The 16820-nt window shown below is 37.1% G+C and overlaps 1 protein-coding gene across 4 annotated transcripts; it reads right to left on the bottom strand.

The window, feature by feature from the left end:
* Positions 1 to 2196: 2196 nt before the first annotated feature.
* On the bottom strand, positions 2197 to 7224 carry LOC107813345 (uncharacterized). 4 transcript variants are annotated; one of them, XM_075222843.1, is made up of 4 exons: positions 6835 to 7223; positions 5741 to 5848; positions 2700 to 2990; positions 2197 to 2471 (listed from the first exon to the last, which is right to left on the bottom strand). In XM_075222843.1, the coding sequence occupies exons 1-4, from the start codon at positions 7129 to 7131 to the stop codon at positions 2442 to 2444; spliced, it is 726 nt and encodes a 241-aa protein (XP_075078944.1). In that variant the 5' UTR covers positions 7132 to 7223; the 3' UTR covers positions 2197 to 2441. The 4 variants fall into 4 exon arrangements, 2 of the variants coding, with proteins under 2 accessions (XP_075078944.1, XP_075078943.1); XR_001654307.2 differs by lacking the exon at positions 6835 to 7223 and having other exon boundaries at positions 2201 to 2471; positions 5741 to 6293; XR_012695488.1 differs by lacking the exon at positions 5741 to 5848 and having other exon boundaries at positions 2204 to 2471; positions 6835 to 7220.
* Between the last annotated feature and the right edge of the window lie 9596 nt (positions 7225 to 16820).

Below are 16820 nucleotides of genomic sequence, written 5' to 3'. Positions count from 1 at the left end.
TTACTAGATCATAACCATATATGGAATTTGTGTTGAGATTTTCTGTTCCAACATATTCTTGAAAATATTCATCCTTTGGAGGCAGGAAAAAAGCTGGAACAAAGTATGAACTCAAACCCTCCATAATAAAATCCTTTTTAAGCAACCCTTCCTCTTGTGTTTGTAAAATTTCATGAACCTTTGCATTAACGAAATATGTTGCCTCTCTTGGAATGATAGAATCAACAATCAAATCAATATTATGTTGAGCATCTCTATTTTTTTGGAAAGTTAAGATCATATATGGGATGCTCCAACGGATCATTATCAAACTTCAGAGGTAAATCCTCAATTTGTGGATCTAGTGCATGCTCCTCCTCCTTGTGCTCTTCCATGGTAATACCAACATTCAAAGACTTTTTCTCTATTGATTGGACCAATTGTTTGTAATTTGGTCACAAAAGAATCATCCTTGGGCTTCAGATTTTTAGCAACTTCTTCGGGATTCAATGGTACTAAAATAATCTTACGTTCATCCTTTGTAAAAGAATATGTCTGCATCATATTTAGCACACCTATCATACACTTATGGTCTTCCAAGTAATAACTGACAAGCATCCATCTTCACTACGTCACACCAAATCTGGTATTTATAGACCTTGTCAATAGAAAAGAGACTAGGCATTGACGAGTTACCTCTACACCATCATTATCTTCAACTTCGTTGCTGTAAGAATATGGATGAAGTTTGGTTGACAAGCCAAGATTTGTAACCATCTCTTCAGAAACGATATATATGTGACTCCCACGATCAATGATCAACGAACTAATTTTTCCAAGGGAGGTACGTCTAGTGTGAAAAAGAGATTCATGTTGTCTCGTTTCTTCATCTTCTTGAACCAAAATTCTTTGTCTTGGTTGAATCTTAGACATGATGATTTTTCAACCTTTGGACCTGTGGGTTAGAGCTCTAATACCAAATTGATGTGATTCTTTGAGTTAACAAAGAACCAACCGACCAGGATCAAGATCTTGCTTGGAACCAAAAATAAAGATAAAGAAGACAAAATAGAGAAAAATATTCTATTGTAAAACTAGGCAAACCTCAAAAACGTGAATTCTTTTTTACAAGGCAAGAGAACCCTTTATATATGCTTAGAGTCTCTTCTTTGATGACTACAATTCCTATTCTAATATGGAAATAAAATAACTTAAGACAAGGAAAGTAAAATCCCTATTCTACAAGAAAAGGAAATTAGAATCCTACTAAAAGAAAAATCCTTATTCTAAAAGGAATACAATAAATCCTAAAGAATCTTGACTTCTTGAAATCAATCTTGAGCTTTTTGGACTTCTTGCGCTTCTTGAAAATAAGTCCATATATTTGGACTTGAGCTCTAAAATATAATCTTTGCCACAATTAATAAAATTTAACATAGATTCTTTGTTTACATGTGTCCAAAATGAAGGTCCGAGGTTCAAGATCGGGATCAGACATGGGGTTAAGTTCATGGAAAATATTTTATCAATCCAAACCAAATATTTTCATTCATACGGAACACACCTCCAATCCTCAGTCATTTTCCATTTCGGATACAAAAAGAAAATATCTTCTTGACAACCCCCCCCCCCCCCCGGGAAATACCCCTTTTGCGTAGTCTTTTAGAGCAAACTTTTTATACAAAGTTCTTTTAAAGTGTAGGAAAGAACATGTAATTATGATGACTAGCAAGTTTTTATTGTGGACAAAAAACAGTGAGAGTACTGAATCTTGGAGAGCTCTTTGCATTCGCACGCTTAATTATGCACTTCTTGCACCATATGCTTAGGTGGAATATTACCAATGGTGAATGCCATTCTTGCACCAAAACTCAAAATTATGATCATTTTGTTAAAATTAAACAACTTCTTTTCCAAATATCGAGTGTAGAGTTCCAATTGTTATAATTGCTTGTAATGGTCGACACTATCCCCACGGCCCACACCTTAAGAGAATAGATTTCTGGTCAAGATTCAAACTCTACACGTGATGTGAAGCGTGACCGCATATGTTAAATGTAAAGTCAAGTCTCAGAAGTCACTCGTAGTTCAAGGAAAAACATTCTCTATTCAATTATACTCTATGTTGAACGAACTCTTCATATTCGTATCGGATCCTTTAAAATTATACTACTTTTGAAAGATCCGACATGTACCCGTTAGTAGTTTTGATACCAACACAGATTATGCTACATAGTATGAATTAAAACTTAGCAGCAAATTGGAAGTTAGAAATAAACTTTTCAAATGACTCAAGTATGACAAAGAGGACAATTTGACTTTGAAAATTCTAACAGAACTGCCTAATGGGCCACGTTCTTTACAAATTCAAATATAACTTTGACACTATACGATAATATTCAACGAATAAACAGTTTCCCCTTTAATGATTCTGAATTCCACCCCATAGGACACTGCGAAAGTCATATTATTCTAAATATAGCAGTAAGCACCTGAGAATTGTTTCACAAAGTCAGCAATTGCATATGCATTATCATAACAAATTAAAGACATCAAAAATCAAAGTAAAAAGAAGGGATGTATGTCGCTTGGAATCTTCAAAAATGGCGCCGGACACGTTGAATCCTCCAAAAGTAGTGAACTTTTTGGATGATTCAACATGGGTGCGACAACATTTTTGCATAGTACGAGTAACATAGGAAGGGACTTTGTGTTTTCACCTGAGAGAAGGCAGCATTTTTGAAAGCCCTCCAAAACAATCTTGACAGACAGTGATGATCAAAGTGGCTACTGAATCTGAGATGCATCACATTTGAGCAAAAAACTATGGCACCAATTACAAAAACTAACAATATCCAAGCTTTTCTTGCCATGAAACTCTTAAATATGGAAGCAAAGCAAATAAAGACAATAGAACCAAGTTTAACGATTCCATCTTTGTCCCGTTGATACAGAGATTGAATGAAGAGGGCTAGGTTTCCTACAACCACTGAACTCTGAGATATCGTTGCCTGCATTAGAAAAGATAGAGATATACCATACTTTGTTAATTATTTAAGATAGCATGGAACATAAGGGGGTGAACAGAAAATTGAACACGGGAGGATATACAATGCCAAGTCAATCGCTCTTAATCGTTGATGAGGACGAGCAACGATGAGGACGCTCGTTTCATATTTTATTCAAACAAAACTCCTAGTATCTAGAGTTAGAAGTTTCATTAGAACAATACAAGATGAGGCTTTGTCAAGGCTAGTTTCATATTTTACTTGCGAGGTTGAGTAGTACTCGCCCCTCTCTCTAAAGGGGCTTGTGCATTTCACTCTAATGTCTACTAAAACGAGGTTAGAACGAGTAGATGAAGCCCTCAATTTAGTGGCTTCTTTGACCCTAATTTTTCATTTCCGCTTTAACTTCTCTGGTTTACGGAATAAATTAATTGGATATATAACCTCGAACAAGTTTCCAACTCAAAATTTTCTTGGAATTGATAAAACTTGTTCGATCCAAAGTGTTTCAAGCGGGAATCAATTGGGAGACCTATAATGTTTCATACCAACAGCTGCTATGACGATAGGTGTAGAATACTGCTTCACACACCACTACTACTTTATACAGTAGGGAAATAATTTTTTTATTTTTAATTTATAATGCTTCAACGATATACACGTAGTTAGGGGTGAGTATCGGTCAATTCTGTTAAGTTGTAAATATTATCGTTACATAACCGATAAGATATCAGTTATCAGGTATCGGTTAATCAGTTATCGATTGTTATCGGGTCGGTTATCGATTTACCCCATAAGATAACTTAATTTAGAGGGAAAAGTGTAGTGTATGATACTAATTGATCATATAACCTTGACCCTTTCAATTATATTCTAAATAGTGAATAAAAGTTTCGTGAACGCATGTCTACCCTCATCAAAAAGTTTGTTTAATTGCATACAATAACAAATTTTACTGAAATGTATTTCATATATTCACACAAGAATGAACATCAATGAGATTATGAAATAAAAGAGGATGACTTCACTATATTAACTTGCATCCTACCAAGACAATGACGGAAGAACTCATTATTATGTTTTCGGAAAATGGCCAAATATACCTCTGTATTATGAGAAAATGTTTAAATATAACCCTCGTTATACTTTGGGTCCAAATATACCCCTACCGTCATACAGTGGTTCAAATATACTCCTCTTCCATTAAGTTTGTCCAAAATGGATATCAAATCCTACGTGACACTAATATTTGATGAGGTGGATGCCACATGGCATGCCACCTCATCGCCCCTAACCCATTTTACCCTTCCCTTTAAATGTGGAAACTCAAACTTAGTCTCCTCCTTCAAAGAAAATGATAAATGTGACAGTTTTGATAACATGAAATACCTTTGTCTTTTTCTGCCATATTAACTGCAAAATTCAAAGAACAGGAAAGTTACACAACATCACAGAAACACCAGCGTGAAAAGACGGACAAATTTCACGTTACAATATAATTTAGTTGCTTGTCCTTCAAGGTATTGCCTTTTGTTTGTGTTGTAAAAGATTCAAAGAAAAATAAAGTAGCAGAAAACATGGAACACCCTAATAGAAACAAGCAAAACCAGTCGAAGGTGTTGTCCATAAGCAAGCTCAGTTCATTTCTGGGTAAGACATGTCCAAAAGTCAATTTCAAAGCCCTCAAGCGAAAGTTTTCCACCTAGTAATATCAGCTATCTGATTAATGATTATGAGCAGCTTGCTTTAAGGTTGTATTTGTCCAAAAACTCATCCCGCTACTTTTTTTAGTCGAGGATGGGAAGATTAGTGGTGGGGAGGGGTAAAATGGGTTAGGGGAGCTGAGGTGACATGCCAATCTCATCAAATATTAGTGTCACGTAGGATTTGATGTCCACTTTGGACAAACTCAACGGAAGAGGGGTATATTTGAACCAGTAGTATGACAAAGGGGTATATTTGGACCCAAATATAAAGAGAGGTATATTTAAACCTTTTCTCATAATACAGAGACATATTTAGCCTTTTTCCGTTAATTCTTTCATCAAACCCAACAATGTTCTATCGGAGAAGGGTCATATTTATCCTTTTATATTAAAAAATAAGTTATATTTACCCTCCGTTTGCTTTTTGAATATTCTTATCTCTATCGTTCTACTTTGAGTTTAAAATTACCCCTAGCCGTTAATCCACTTATCAACAACAACAACAACAATCCAGTATAATCCTATTTAGTGGGATTTGGGGAGGGTAGTGTGTACGCAGACCTTACCCCTACCCTGTGATAAAGAGGTTATTTCCAAATCCACTCATCAAAACATTAATAAATACACGTGGCACCCGCTGGTTGCTTAAAAAAATATCCACCCTACTACCTATTATTTCTAACCGACCCAAGCTTAAGACCCTACCCGACCCACACGAACCTCCCACTTGAATCCCCACCCACAATGCTAGAGAGCATGGAGTACATGAGAAGTCCCTTTATAATTCCATAACTGATTTTTGGGTCTCTGTATATATACTTTACTTATATCACAATATCACTTTATTTAATTTTTGTTTATTGCAAGATAAGTAGTTTTAATCACAAGAATTATAAGTTTTTCTATTACTATTATTTTCTTGCTAATGGAATTATGAGATCCATTCCAAAGGGGATGTGTCCTTTTCTTGGGAGAACAAGCCAGGGGTTAGTAAAGTTACACCAACAAACTTTTTTGCAACCGTTAGTTTTTCACTAATATTTTTACCATCGCTATGCCCGGTGCCGAAAGAAGCAAAGACTGCAGCATTCCATCACCTACAAATTCCTCATCCGCCGTGCACTTTTCAGCCGCCGCAGCTATTGAGAAGTTCACCTAGAAGGGGATTCAAGAAGCAAGATGATCCATTCTTGATGGGCTATAAAGAGTGCACAAAAAGCTCAAGGAAACTACACAAGTTTTTAGGTAGTTTAAGGATGATTATGGCCGTTGGGGGATGAAGAATAAGAGTAAGTGTTGGGGGATTTACGTGAAGGGGCTCGGTTGGGTCGGGTAGGTCTTGACCTTGGGTCAGTTAGAAATAATAGTAAGTAGGGTGGGTATTTTTTTGAGCAACCGGAGAGTGCCATGTGTCTTTTTAAAGTTCTGATGAGTTGATTAACGGCTGGGGTAATTTTAAACCCAAAGTGGAACGGTAGGAGTAAGAATATGCAAAAAGTGAAATTGAGGATAAATATAACTTATTTTTTAAAGTAGAGGGATAAATATGACCCTTCTCCGATGTTTTATTGTTTAAGAGGGAAATATTAAATGTATTGATACTATAAAACGCATTTATCCAACAATTGTAGCAAGAGCAATAACATATTCTCGAAAAGTAGCACGTGCACTCCGGGCTATTCGGGAGGATTTATTGGGAGGATCAATTAGCAGAACATACTTACCATTGGAAATATTAGACGACGATAATTACAAAAATCACTTTCATGTGTCTTTCTACTGTCCAAACACAGTAGAAACAACACAAAATAGTAGCAATTACATTTTGAAAATTAAGAAGTCCAAACATAGTACTAATAGACAACGAAGCCCTAAGGTGGCTTTGAATATCTAAGAGCATAATTATAATTTTGATAAAGCTTATTGGGTTATTGGTTAAACTATTAATAAAATTGGGCAAACTGACACCCAATCCGATAACCCAATAATCAAATAAGACAAAACTATTACGGAACAATTAACTCAATAACTCCATGCCGATAACCCAATAAGCTTTTACCCATATATGCCCAGCCCTAGACGTAATTCAAGTCAAGAAGCCATCATATCTTCCATGTTAATGGGATTATAGAAACGCATACCTTGTTCTTTGGTTTGGAACTGATCGCTCTACTATTGTTCTTGGAACGTCTTCGAATACGAAGTCTTTCAAGGAATCGATGGAGTTTCGATTTCAAGGATTTTGATTTCTGGGGATTTGGAAAGGTTGGTGTTTCAGATTTAAGATGGATCAAGAATCTGCAGTACTTGAACTTGAGAGAGAATGGGAAAAACTTGCAATTGGGTAAAAAGTTGGAGGCTACCAATTTGAAATCCAAGTTCTTGGCCTTGGCCTGCACATTGAGTTTCCATGAATGGCATTGCTGCCCTGCATCCATTCTCCCAGAGGCCAGAACTTGCTTTACTAGCCGTTACGGCTCTTTAAATCCATTTCTTTTTTCATTTTGTTTCGTTTGAGTAGTATTGTTTTAATTATTTAAGGAAGCATTTTAAAGATATACTACAACTAATATCCTGTTTCATTTGGCTTCCGGTGCAGTTAACTTTCTACTCTAAAATTACATCACAATTTATTAAGCTAAGTTATAATTAACAAATTACATACTGTACAAAATATTTAAAATGCACATTTGGTTTAGTGATGTGGTAGGATTAGGGCTGCAGAAATTGGCCCAAGCCCAAATGACCCCGCTCAACCCGCCCAAGGTTGGGCTGGTTATTATCCTGCCCATTTATTGAGCTTATCCCATCTTGACCCAACTTATTTAAAGTTGAACAAATTTTTAGCCCAAATTGATCCACGAGTAACTTTGTCAAAATCTCTTAGAAATAAATTATTTTGTTTGATATGTTATATATGACCATAACAAAAGAAAAAAAAAGTTAAGAAGAAAACACATATTAAGTAAAGTATGAAAAGAGTTGGGCGGGTTGGGCTATGACCCGAATTTAGCTCATTTTGACTCAACTCATCGTATCCCAAGTAACTTTTGAGCGGGTCATTTGACCCGTTTAATTATTGACTCAATCTATTTTGACCCGTTCAAAATCGGCTCAACCCGCCCATTTAACACCCCTAGGTTGGATGATTGAAATTATTTCAACTTTAATAAGAGATTTTGATAATAGACTATAGTTGGGTGAACGGGCAATGCCTTTAAATACCTGACGCAAATCCCTGGACCAATGCCTGGGCAATGCCTTTGTTGGAGCTATTGCTCTTTTGATGACTCGAACCTACAACCCTGAGATTGTAGGTGGAGATGTTGACCATCTGAGCAACCTCCTCTTGTTGACGAATGAACTTGGGAAACCGAATCACTAATAAAAAATATTCAAAATGTGGTATTCATTATTTTGCAGGTTTATTGCGAATATACCTATTTCTTAGGATTCAATGAATTTTATCCTCTTTACTCCTTTTATTGGAACTACGGTCACATGTATTGATTGTGGAGTTATCAAGGAACTAATGATTGTTTTTTCGAGTTGATTGCTCAAACTCTTTCACATTCATACCAAGGCTGAATAATATGCAACGCGTTTGTTCAATTTGAGTAGTGAATTGGAATTTGTTGAAAATTGAAACCAAAGCTTCATGATATGTTAAATTTTTTAGAAGGTTCCCTATGTTAAGATATTAGATGGCTCTGAGCTTCAAAGAACAACCATCATATGATATAGCTACTCATTTTAAATTATTTTTTTTGGTAAATAAAATTTTTATTACCAGGGAAATAAAATTTATCGTTCCCAATTTGCTTGCAATGTTCACCTTGTTTGCACCTTACACATGTACATCTTGCACAATTGTTGTTGTTGTCGCACCTCCTTTTTCCCGCGCCCGCGGGGCGCGTGGGGAGTTTTCTCCAATTAAAGGACAGTCGAAACGGGATTTGTTTATTTGTTTCAGAGTCGCCACCTGGGAATTTTGAGGCGTCCCAAGTCACCAATTATAATCCCTGAATCGAGGAGAATATGACTCTGTTTATTTTTCTGCGAACCAAAAATCCTGAGTAAGGAATTCTGTTAATCCGGAAGAAGGTGTTAGGCATTTCCGAATTCCGTGGTTCTAGCACGGTCGCTTAACTGTTTTTATTATTGGCTTAATCATCTTGATTTTATTAAATATATTGATGTTATCTGATTTTACTACCGCTTATACTTATCGTGATTAAGGACCCTTCTTCGAATCGAATTACGCGTACGTATATTCGTGTTACAAATTTAAAAATGCGGAATTGTGTCACGCGTACGTGTACACAATAATTTTTTGATAATATTTTAAGCAATCATTTTTCCGAGATTGTGTTGAATCAAGAATATTTATTTTTCTTGAATAGTGAACCGTACATCTCGGGTTTTTATGAAATTGATTTAACGTCTTTGGATAAATCCTTTTACTAAATATTTGTTCGAAATTGCGCGTACGCATAATCCGAATTTTTGCTTCTAAAATATAATCAAGGTACGCGAACGTATCCCTAATTGCGCAAAAATATTTGCAATGATATTAAGGATTTTTCCACAAATTATTCATACATTTTTATATGAAACTCATGACAAATTCCCATTTAAGGTTTCAAAGAACTTACAATATTAAATGTTGACCGTTGATTATATTTTTCGAATATAAATAATTTATTCCAACTGAAAATGGAGGTAGAAGAAGTAAGTTTCAGCAGTTACAGCAGTAACAAATTCAGTAGAATATACTGATAACACAGTAAATCTTATCAAGAATAGGATTCGAAGAGCCCAGATGCACAGTAAGATACTTTGAAAAACTTCAGATTTTAACTGAACAGTGGAATCACACAAAATTGAACATATTCAACACAAGAACAATATTTCAGATTTTCGCCTTTCTTCAGTTACAAATTCAGTTTGTTTCTGGTTTTCTGTTTCTGCTGTTGTATCTGTGTGTGAGTGTATATGTGAGTGTGCTATTTTCTGTTTTCTTTCTTTAAAATCTCAGCCCTCAAAATCTCTTAAAGATTCTCTCTTAAAAATTCTCTCTGCCTTTCTTTTTCTTTATTAAAATCTTCCCTCTGAAAATTTCTGCCCTTAGAAATTTTCTTCTGAAAATTCTGTTTTTCTTCAGAATTCTGTTTTTTCTCTCTTAAAATTCTCTCTTTCTCACTCAAAAAATTCTCTTCCTTTTTCTCTGTCTGTCCAGCTCCTGTATTTATACAGGGCTGGTCTTAGGCAATTTAAGTGTTTCTTGGACCCCCTTCTTCTTTTTTAAAAAACAGAAAATCCCATTATGTAAAACCTTTTCCCTGATTTTCAGCAGCCCATTATTCCTTGTTCCCCATTAGTATCATTAACTAATAGCCACTAACATTACATTATAATATACTAGTACTAACACCCTGTTTTTTACTGCTCATTCCCAGAAATGCCCCTGAAATCTTGATGTTATTACTGAAAAATCAGAACCTATAGCAAAACAGTTTCTAAAATCTGTACAAACTTAGTTATCTCCTGATTTACAGCTATAATCAATCCTATGATTTTGAAACAGTATTACATCTCTAATAGCTGACTGACAAAAACTGAATTAAAACAGGGAATTATCAACTGAATAAAAACAAACTTAACATTATACAGAACATGCAGGATTCTTTCAACTGGAATTCAAAACTGAATTAAAAGCAAACAAATACAGGAGCATTGTCAATATACTGACAATGTCCCGTTTAGAAAACAACAATACAGCATACATTTGAATTCACTAATTCATAAACAAACATGATTTAATTGACGAATACTAATCAATTGACTATTTACAACATTTGTCAATAATTAGTCCAAACAATAGAATCAGACTGTTTCAGTCAACATTTTCAGAAATGAAAAATTCGTAATATAACTAATCGACGAACTTAATCGAGTCGATTACACACATTGTAAACAATCACAAACACTAGAAACTATTCACATTCGGATCAAGTAAATAGGTAGGAGACAGAAATGACAGAATTGATCAAAACGAATATGAAAAATTAAAAAGCTATTAAAACAGACAACAATACACGTAGAATACACAAAAGAAATAGAAAAAATACCTCTGAATCTTCACTCGAACTCAACTTGGATTTGGACCTTTTTGTTTGAAATCAAACTGACCTTAGTCGAAGTATTTTCCACTGAAAATACTTCGACTAAGGTCGATTAAACCTCAATCTTCATTTAATAGGCACAGAATCCGGAAGTTTGGTATTTTTAGGGTTCTTAAAAACACGATTTGGAATTTAACCATTTCTGGTCAGATTCGAGAAGAACCAAACATGACACAATGGTGAGGGTAGCCTAGGGGTTATTTGGTGTTAGTTTGAAACGGATCTGAGTCTGTTCTTGTTTGGTCCGAATCTTCAAAAGAAGATTCGAGAAGTTCCGCACTGATTCGAACCAAACAAACGATAGATCCATATTCAGGGTGACTAGGGGAAGCTGTGGTGTCGATTTGGGACTGTTAGGTCTAGATCTGAACTTGGCTCGAATCTTCAAATGAAGATTCGAGAACCTCCAGGGAGATTCGAACCAAGCTGGTAACATATTCGGATAGAGGGTGTTCAGGGGGTCATAGGGTGTTAAGGTGGTGACCGGCGGCGTTGATGCCGCCGGGTTTCAGGCGAAGGAATCCTAGGGCGGCTAGGGTTAGGATTGGGGATTTGGGAAGACGATGAACAGGAGAGGATGGGGGGGGGGTGTTTAGTTAGGGGCCGGGGTAAGGGTTTAGGATTTATATAGGGGTGGGGTGGACTGATGTTATCCGTTGGATCAGGTAGAATGGAGGGTTGAGATCTACACACTTAACCAAACGGTGTCGTTTGGTTTAAGTTAGGGGGACGGGTTGAACCGGGGCAGTGGGTCGGGTAAGGGTCTTGGGTTAGGGTGATGAGATCTTGGCCGTTGGTTGTATTTAATCCAACGGCCCTTGATAAGGGGTGACCAAACGACGTCGTTTGATTCTGCTTGAATTGGACCGGACATGGGGCTGTTGGGATTGGGCTTGTGAAGGGAATTAATTGATTTGGGCCTGGATTTTAATCCAGGTCCAATCTTTTACTAGTATGTTTTTTTTTATTTTATTTTTCAATTAATTCATTTTCTAATTTAAAAAAATTATAAAACCATTTTAACTTCACAAAAATATATTAATTACTCTATAACCATTATTTAACACATAGACAAAAACATCAATCACACAGTGAAACATTTAAAATAGAACCAATGCGTATTTTTTGCGATTTTATTTAAATTATCTCTTAAATGCATAATTAAATCCTATATGCATGCAATATGTATTTTACTTTATTTTTTGATTTATTTTGACAAAAATAAACATTTACGGACATAACACAAACATTTAACACCACGCCAAATTCACAAATTACACAGTAAAAGAAATTTATTTTATTTTTTGATTTATTTTGGAGTAGTTTTTCGTAAGGCAAAAATTACGTGCTCACAGCTGCCCCTCTTTGTGCGGAAACTTGAAGAGTTTTCGTACAAAGATAAAGTGAGCGGACACGAGTGATTTCTTGCCCGTTCGAATACTCCGTGGGAAGCATTTTTTGAAAGATTTGACCGAACCTCTGCTTCAAAGGTTTCCTACATATCCTTGGCTATAAAGGAATCAGGTCAATGTAGTTCGGGAATTTTTGGTAGCTGGGACTACCATGGGACTGTGATGTTACTGCTGCTTTGTGCTGTTTTTACTGCTTGCTGACCTCCTTATTACACCTTACTTTAAAAGAAATACAAAAAGCTAAATTAGACTATGGTACATGAATTATAAAAATCTTATCTAGATCATGCCCTTGCATTTCTTGTTGTCTTGATATCTTGGTGACTCTTGGGCATTTGGCTTATTCCGTATTCCTTTTGGAACTCTTGTTGTTTCTTGCTGGGGATTCTGTTGGACTTCTCTGCTTTATTGATTCTAAGTGTGCTCCTTTATCATATGAGCGGGCTTTTGATTTCAACACTTCAATTGTATTCCCTCGTTCTTCAGGTGGGTGTCTTGACTGCTTTAATTCTTTGTCCTCATTCTCCAGGTGGACGCCTGACTTCTTCAATTCTTTGTCCTCATTCTCCAGGTGGACGCCTGACTTCTTTAATTCTCATCCTCATTCTCCAGGTGGACGCCTGATTTCTTCATTTCTCATCCTTATTCTCCAGGTGGACGCCTGATTTCTTCAATTCTTTGTCCTCATTCTCCAGGTGGACGCCTGATTTCTTTAATTCTCATCCTCATTCTCCAGGTGGACGCCTGATTTCTTCAATTCTTTGTCCTCATTCTCCAGGTGGACGCCTGATTTCTTTTTCTCATCCTCATTCTCCAGGTGGACGCCTGATTTCTTCAATTCTTTGTCCTCATTCTCCAGGTGGATGCCTGATTTCTTCAATTCTCATCCTCATTCTCCAGGTGGACGCCTGATTTCTTCTTTTTCTTTATCCTCATTCTCCAGGTGGACGCCTGATTTCTTCTTTTCTTTGTCCTCATTCTCCAGGTGGACGCCTGATTTCTTTAATTCTCATCCTCATTCTCCAGGTGGACGCCTGATTTCTTCTTTTTCTTTATCCTCATTCTCCAGGTGGACGCCTGATTTCTTCTTTTCTTTGTCCTCATTCTCCAGGTGGACGCCTGATTTCTTTAATTCTCATCCTCATTCTCCAGGTGGACGCCTGATTTCTTCAATTCTTTGTCCTCATTCTCCAGGTGGACGCCTGATTTCTTTTTCTCATCCTCATTCTCCAGGTGGACGCCTGATTTCTTCAATTCTTTGTCCTCATTCTCCAGGTGGACGCCTGATTTCTTTAATTCTCATCCTCATTCTCCAGGTGGACGCCTGATTTCTTCAATTCTTTGTCCTCATTCTCCAGGTGGACGCCTGATTTCTTTTTCTCATCCTCATTCTCCAGGTGGACGCCTGATTTCTTCAATTCTTTGTCCTCATTCTCCAGGTGGACGCCTGATTTCTTCAATTCTCATCCTCATTCTCCAGGTGGACGCCTGATTTCTTCTTTTTCTTTATCCTCATTCTCCAGGTGGACGCCTGATTTCTTCTTTTCTTTGTCCTCATTCTCCAGGTGGACGCCTGATTTCTTTAATTCTCATCCTCATTCTCCAGGTGGACGCCTGATTTCTTCAATTCTTTGTCCTCATTCTCCAGGTGGACGCCTGATTTCTTCAATTCTCATCCTCATTCTCCAGGTGGACGCCTGATTTCTTCTTTTTCTTTATCCTCATTCTCCAGGTGGACGCCTGATTTCTTCTTTTCTTTGTCCTCATTCTCCAGGTGGACGCCTGATTTCTTTAATTCTCATCCTCATTCTCCAGGTGGACGCCTGATTTCTTCAATTCTTTGTCCTCATTCTCCAGGTGGACGCCTGATTTCTTTTTCTCATCCTCATTCTCCAGGTGGACGCCTGATTTCTTCAATTCTCATCCTCATTCTCCAGGTGGACGCCTGATTTCTTTAATTCTCATCCTCATTCTCCAGGTGGACGCCTGACTTCTTCAATTCTCATCCTCATTCTCCAGGTGGACGCCTGATTTCTTCAATTCTTTGTCCTCATTCTCCAGGTGGACGCCTGACTTCTTCAATTCTTTGTCCTCATTCTCCAGGTGGACGCCTGACTTCTTCAATTCTTTGTCCTCATTCTCCAGGTGGACGCCTGACTTCTTCTTTTCTCATCCTCATTTTCCAGGTGGACGCCTGACTTCTTCAATTCTTTGTCCTCATTCTCCAGGTGGACGCCTGACTTCTTCTTTTTCTTTGTCCTCGTTCTCCAGGTGGACGCCTGATTTCTTCAATTCTTTGTCCTTATTCTCCAGGTGGACGCCTGACTTCTTCAATTCTTTGTCCTCATTCTCCAGGTGGACGCCTGACTTCTTCTTCTTTACCAGGTATTTCCAGACACAAATATTGTATTTGCCCCTGTTTTAAATCAAAGAAAACTTCGTTAGTTTAAAGCAGGGTGGCTGGTTGTGGTATTCTTGCCGATGGTGATGTTTCTCTTCGTCTTTCTTTATTGCCTTGGAATGATTGAAAAGACTGTTTTGTCTTTGTAATTGATCCTTGACTATAGGATTTCCCTCTGTGTGTTTTCTTTCAAAATCTTTCAACTGTAATCATGTGCTTCTTTTGACTTTGCTGATCCTCTTTTGATTTCATCTTTCTTACACCCGTACTTTTATCTCCCACCTTTCGTGGCTGTATTTTGTAACCTTGAATCTTGGTAGTATACCTTGACATTCTTTCTTATTTGTTTAGAATAAAATTTATCTCAAAGCTTGGAGAAAGTAAGATTATTAGTAGCGAAATACGCTGATTTCGACAATTATAGAATGAAAAGAAAAATCCAATTTTTGGATGATTGTTGGTAAAGGAATAAAAGACTTATCTGATTGGAATTACTGGCACCAATGATCAGGGTATGGATTTCGGATTAATCAACCCAGTCTTTTAATCAATCTCCTTTCAATTGTCTCAAGGAGTTTTCATTGATCAATTTTCCTCATTTTTCACTTCTCTACTTCCCTTTCGCCTTATGGTGCCTGCGAAGGTTTTCACCAATAAGACTCTCTCATTTTACTTTTCTCTCAACTTCCGTCGCCTTATGGTGCCCGTGTGGGTTTTCACCTATAAGACTCTCTCATTTTTACTTTCTTTCCTTGTTTGTACCACTTCATTTGCTTGCATCAGCATTTTTCTAAGATTGATCGAAAGGTCTTTTTGGTATAAGGTTAGGAATGGAAAAGGTATTAAAAGCTAAATAGTTGTGGTATGGGTTTAAAATTACAACTCTTGGAATCTTTTCTTATTTCCAATACAATTCCTGCCCCAGTCTCTTGATTGGGGTCTCTTGATATTTCTTTTCCGTGCACATTGTGCATGTTGTGCACCCTATGACCGAGCCGTGAGGCGCCTACGTATCCTTCTTTGAGGAATCAGGTCAAACGTAGTTCACTCCATAATAGTGAAGATTTTTTTTTTTTTTTTTATTTTTTTATTTTATTGATTCCAAGAGAGGTTAGGAAAGAAACAAGTATGGCTCAAAGGGGAAGCAAATGGTATAGTGTTTGGACAGCAGAATAAATTGCCTTTATCATTTCAATCTTTGAAATAGTGCTAAATACAAACATTCAAAAGTTATGCATAATATCTCTTTACCGCGTCAGAATTGATCGCCATATCTATGCATTTGCCTTCAATATCTGTTAAACATAGTGCACCATTAGATAATACTCTGGTCACAATGAATGGTCCTTGCCAATTCGGAGCAAATTTGCCTTTTGCTTCAGCCTGATGTGGAAGAATGCGTTTCAGCACATGCTGACCTACTTCAAACTTCCGGGGACGCACCTTTTTATTGTATGCTCTTTCTATTCTTCTTTGATATAATTGACCATGGCATACTGCGGTCAATCGTTTTTCGTCAATCAAGTTCAACTGTTCTAAACGGGTTTTGACCCATTCATCATCATCAATCTTTGCTTCGGCGATGATTCGAAGGGAAGGAATCTCAATTTCTGCAGGAATTACCGCTTCAGTGCCGTATACCAACAAATAAGGAGTTGCTCCTACTGAAGTGCGAACAGTAGTGCGGTATCCCAATAATGCAAATGGTAATTTTTCATGCCATTGTTTTGAACCTTCTACCATTTTCCGCAGTATCTTCTTTATGTTTTTGTTGGCTGCTTCTACTGCTCCATTCGCCTTGGGCCGATATGGGGTAGAGTTATGATGTGTAATCTTAAACTGTTGACATACTTCTTTCATTAAGTTGCTGTTAAGATTAGCACCGTTATCTGTGATGATCACCTTCGGGATTCCGAATCGACATATAATATTTGAGTGGATAAAATCGACCACAACTTTCTTGGTCACTGATTTGAATGTCTTGGCCTCAACCCATTTGGTAAAATAATCAATAGCTACCAGAATGAATCTGTGTCCATTGGATGCTGCCGGTTCAATTGGTCCAATCACATCCATGCCCCAAGCAACGAAAGGCCATGGTGCCGACATTGTGTGCAACTCGGATGGTG

The sequence above is a fragment of the Nicotiana tabacum genome, chromosome 10, assembly GCF_000715075.1.
Source record: "Nicotiana tabacum cultivar K326 chromosome 10, ASM71507v2, whole genome shotgun sequence".
Lineage (NCBI taxonomy): Eukaryota > Viridiplantae > Streptophyta > Magnoliopsida > Solanales > Solanaceae > Nicotiana > Nicotiana tabacum.
This window is presented reverse-complemented; position numbering and strand designations above follow the sequence as displayed.

Coding starts and splice junctions, on each gene's coding strand:
- LOC107813345 (XM_075222842.1), bottom strand. CDS start 7,131: ATGGATGCAGGGCAGCAATGCCATTCATGGAAACTCAATGTGCAGGCC. Junction 5,849..6,834: donor GTTCCAAACCAAAGAACAAG/GTATGCGTTTCT, acceptor ATCCCCTTCTAG/GTGAACTTCTCAATAGCTGC. Junction 2,991..5,740: donor CGGCACCGGGCATAGCGATG/GTAAAAATATTA, acceptor TTTCTAATGCAG/GCAACGATATCTCAGAGTTC.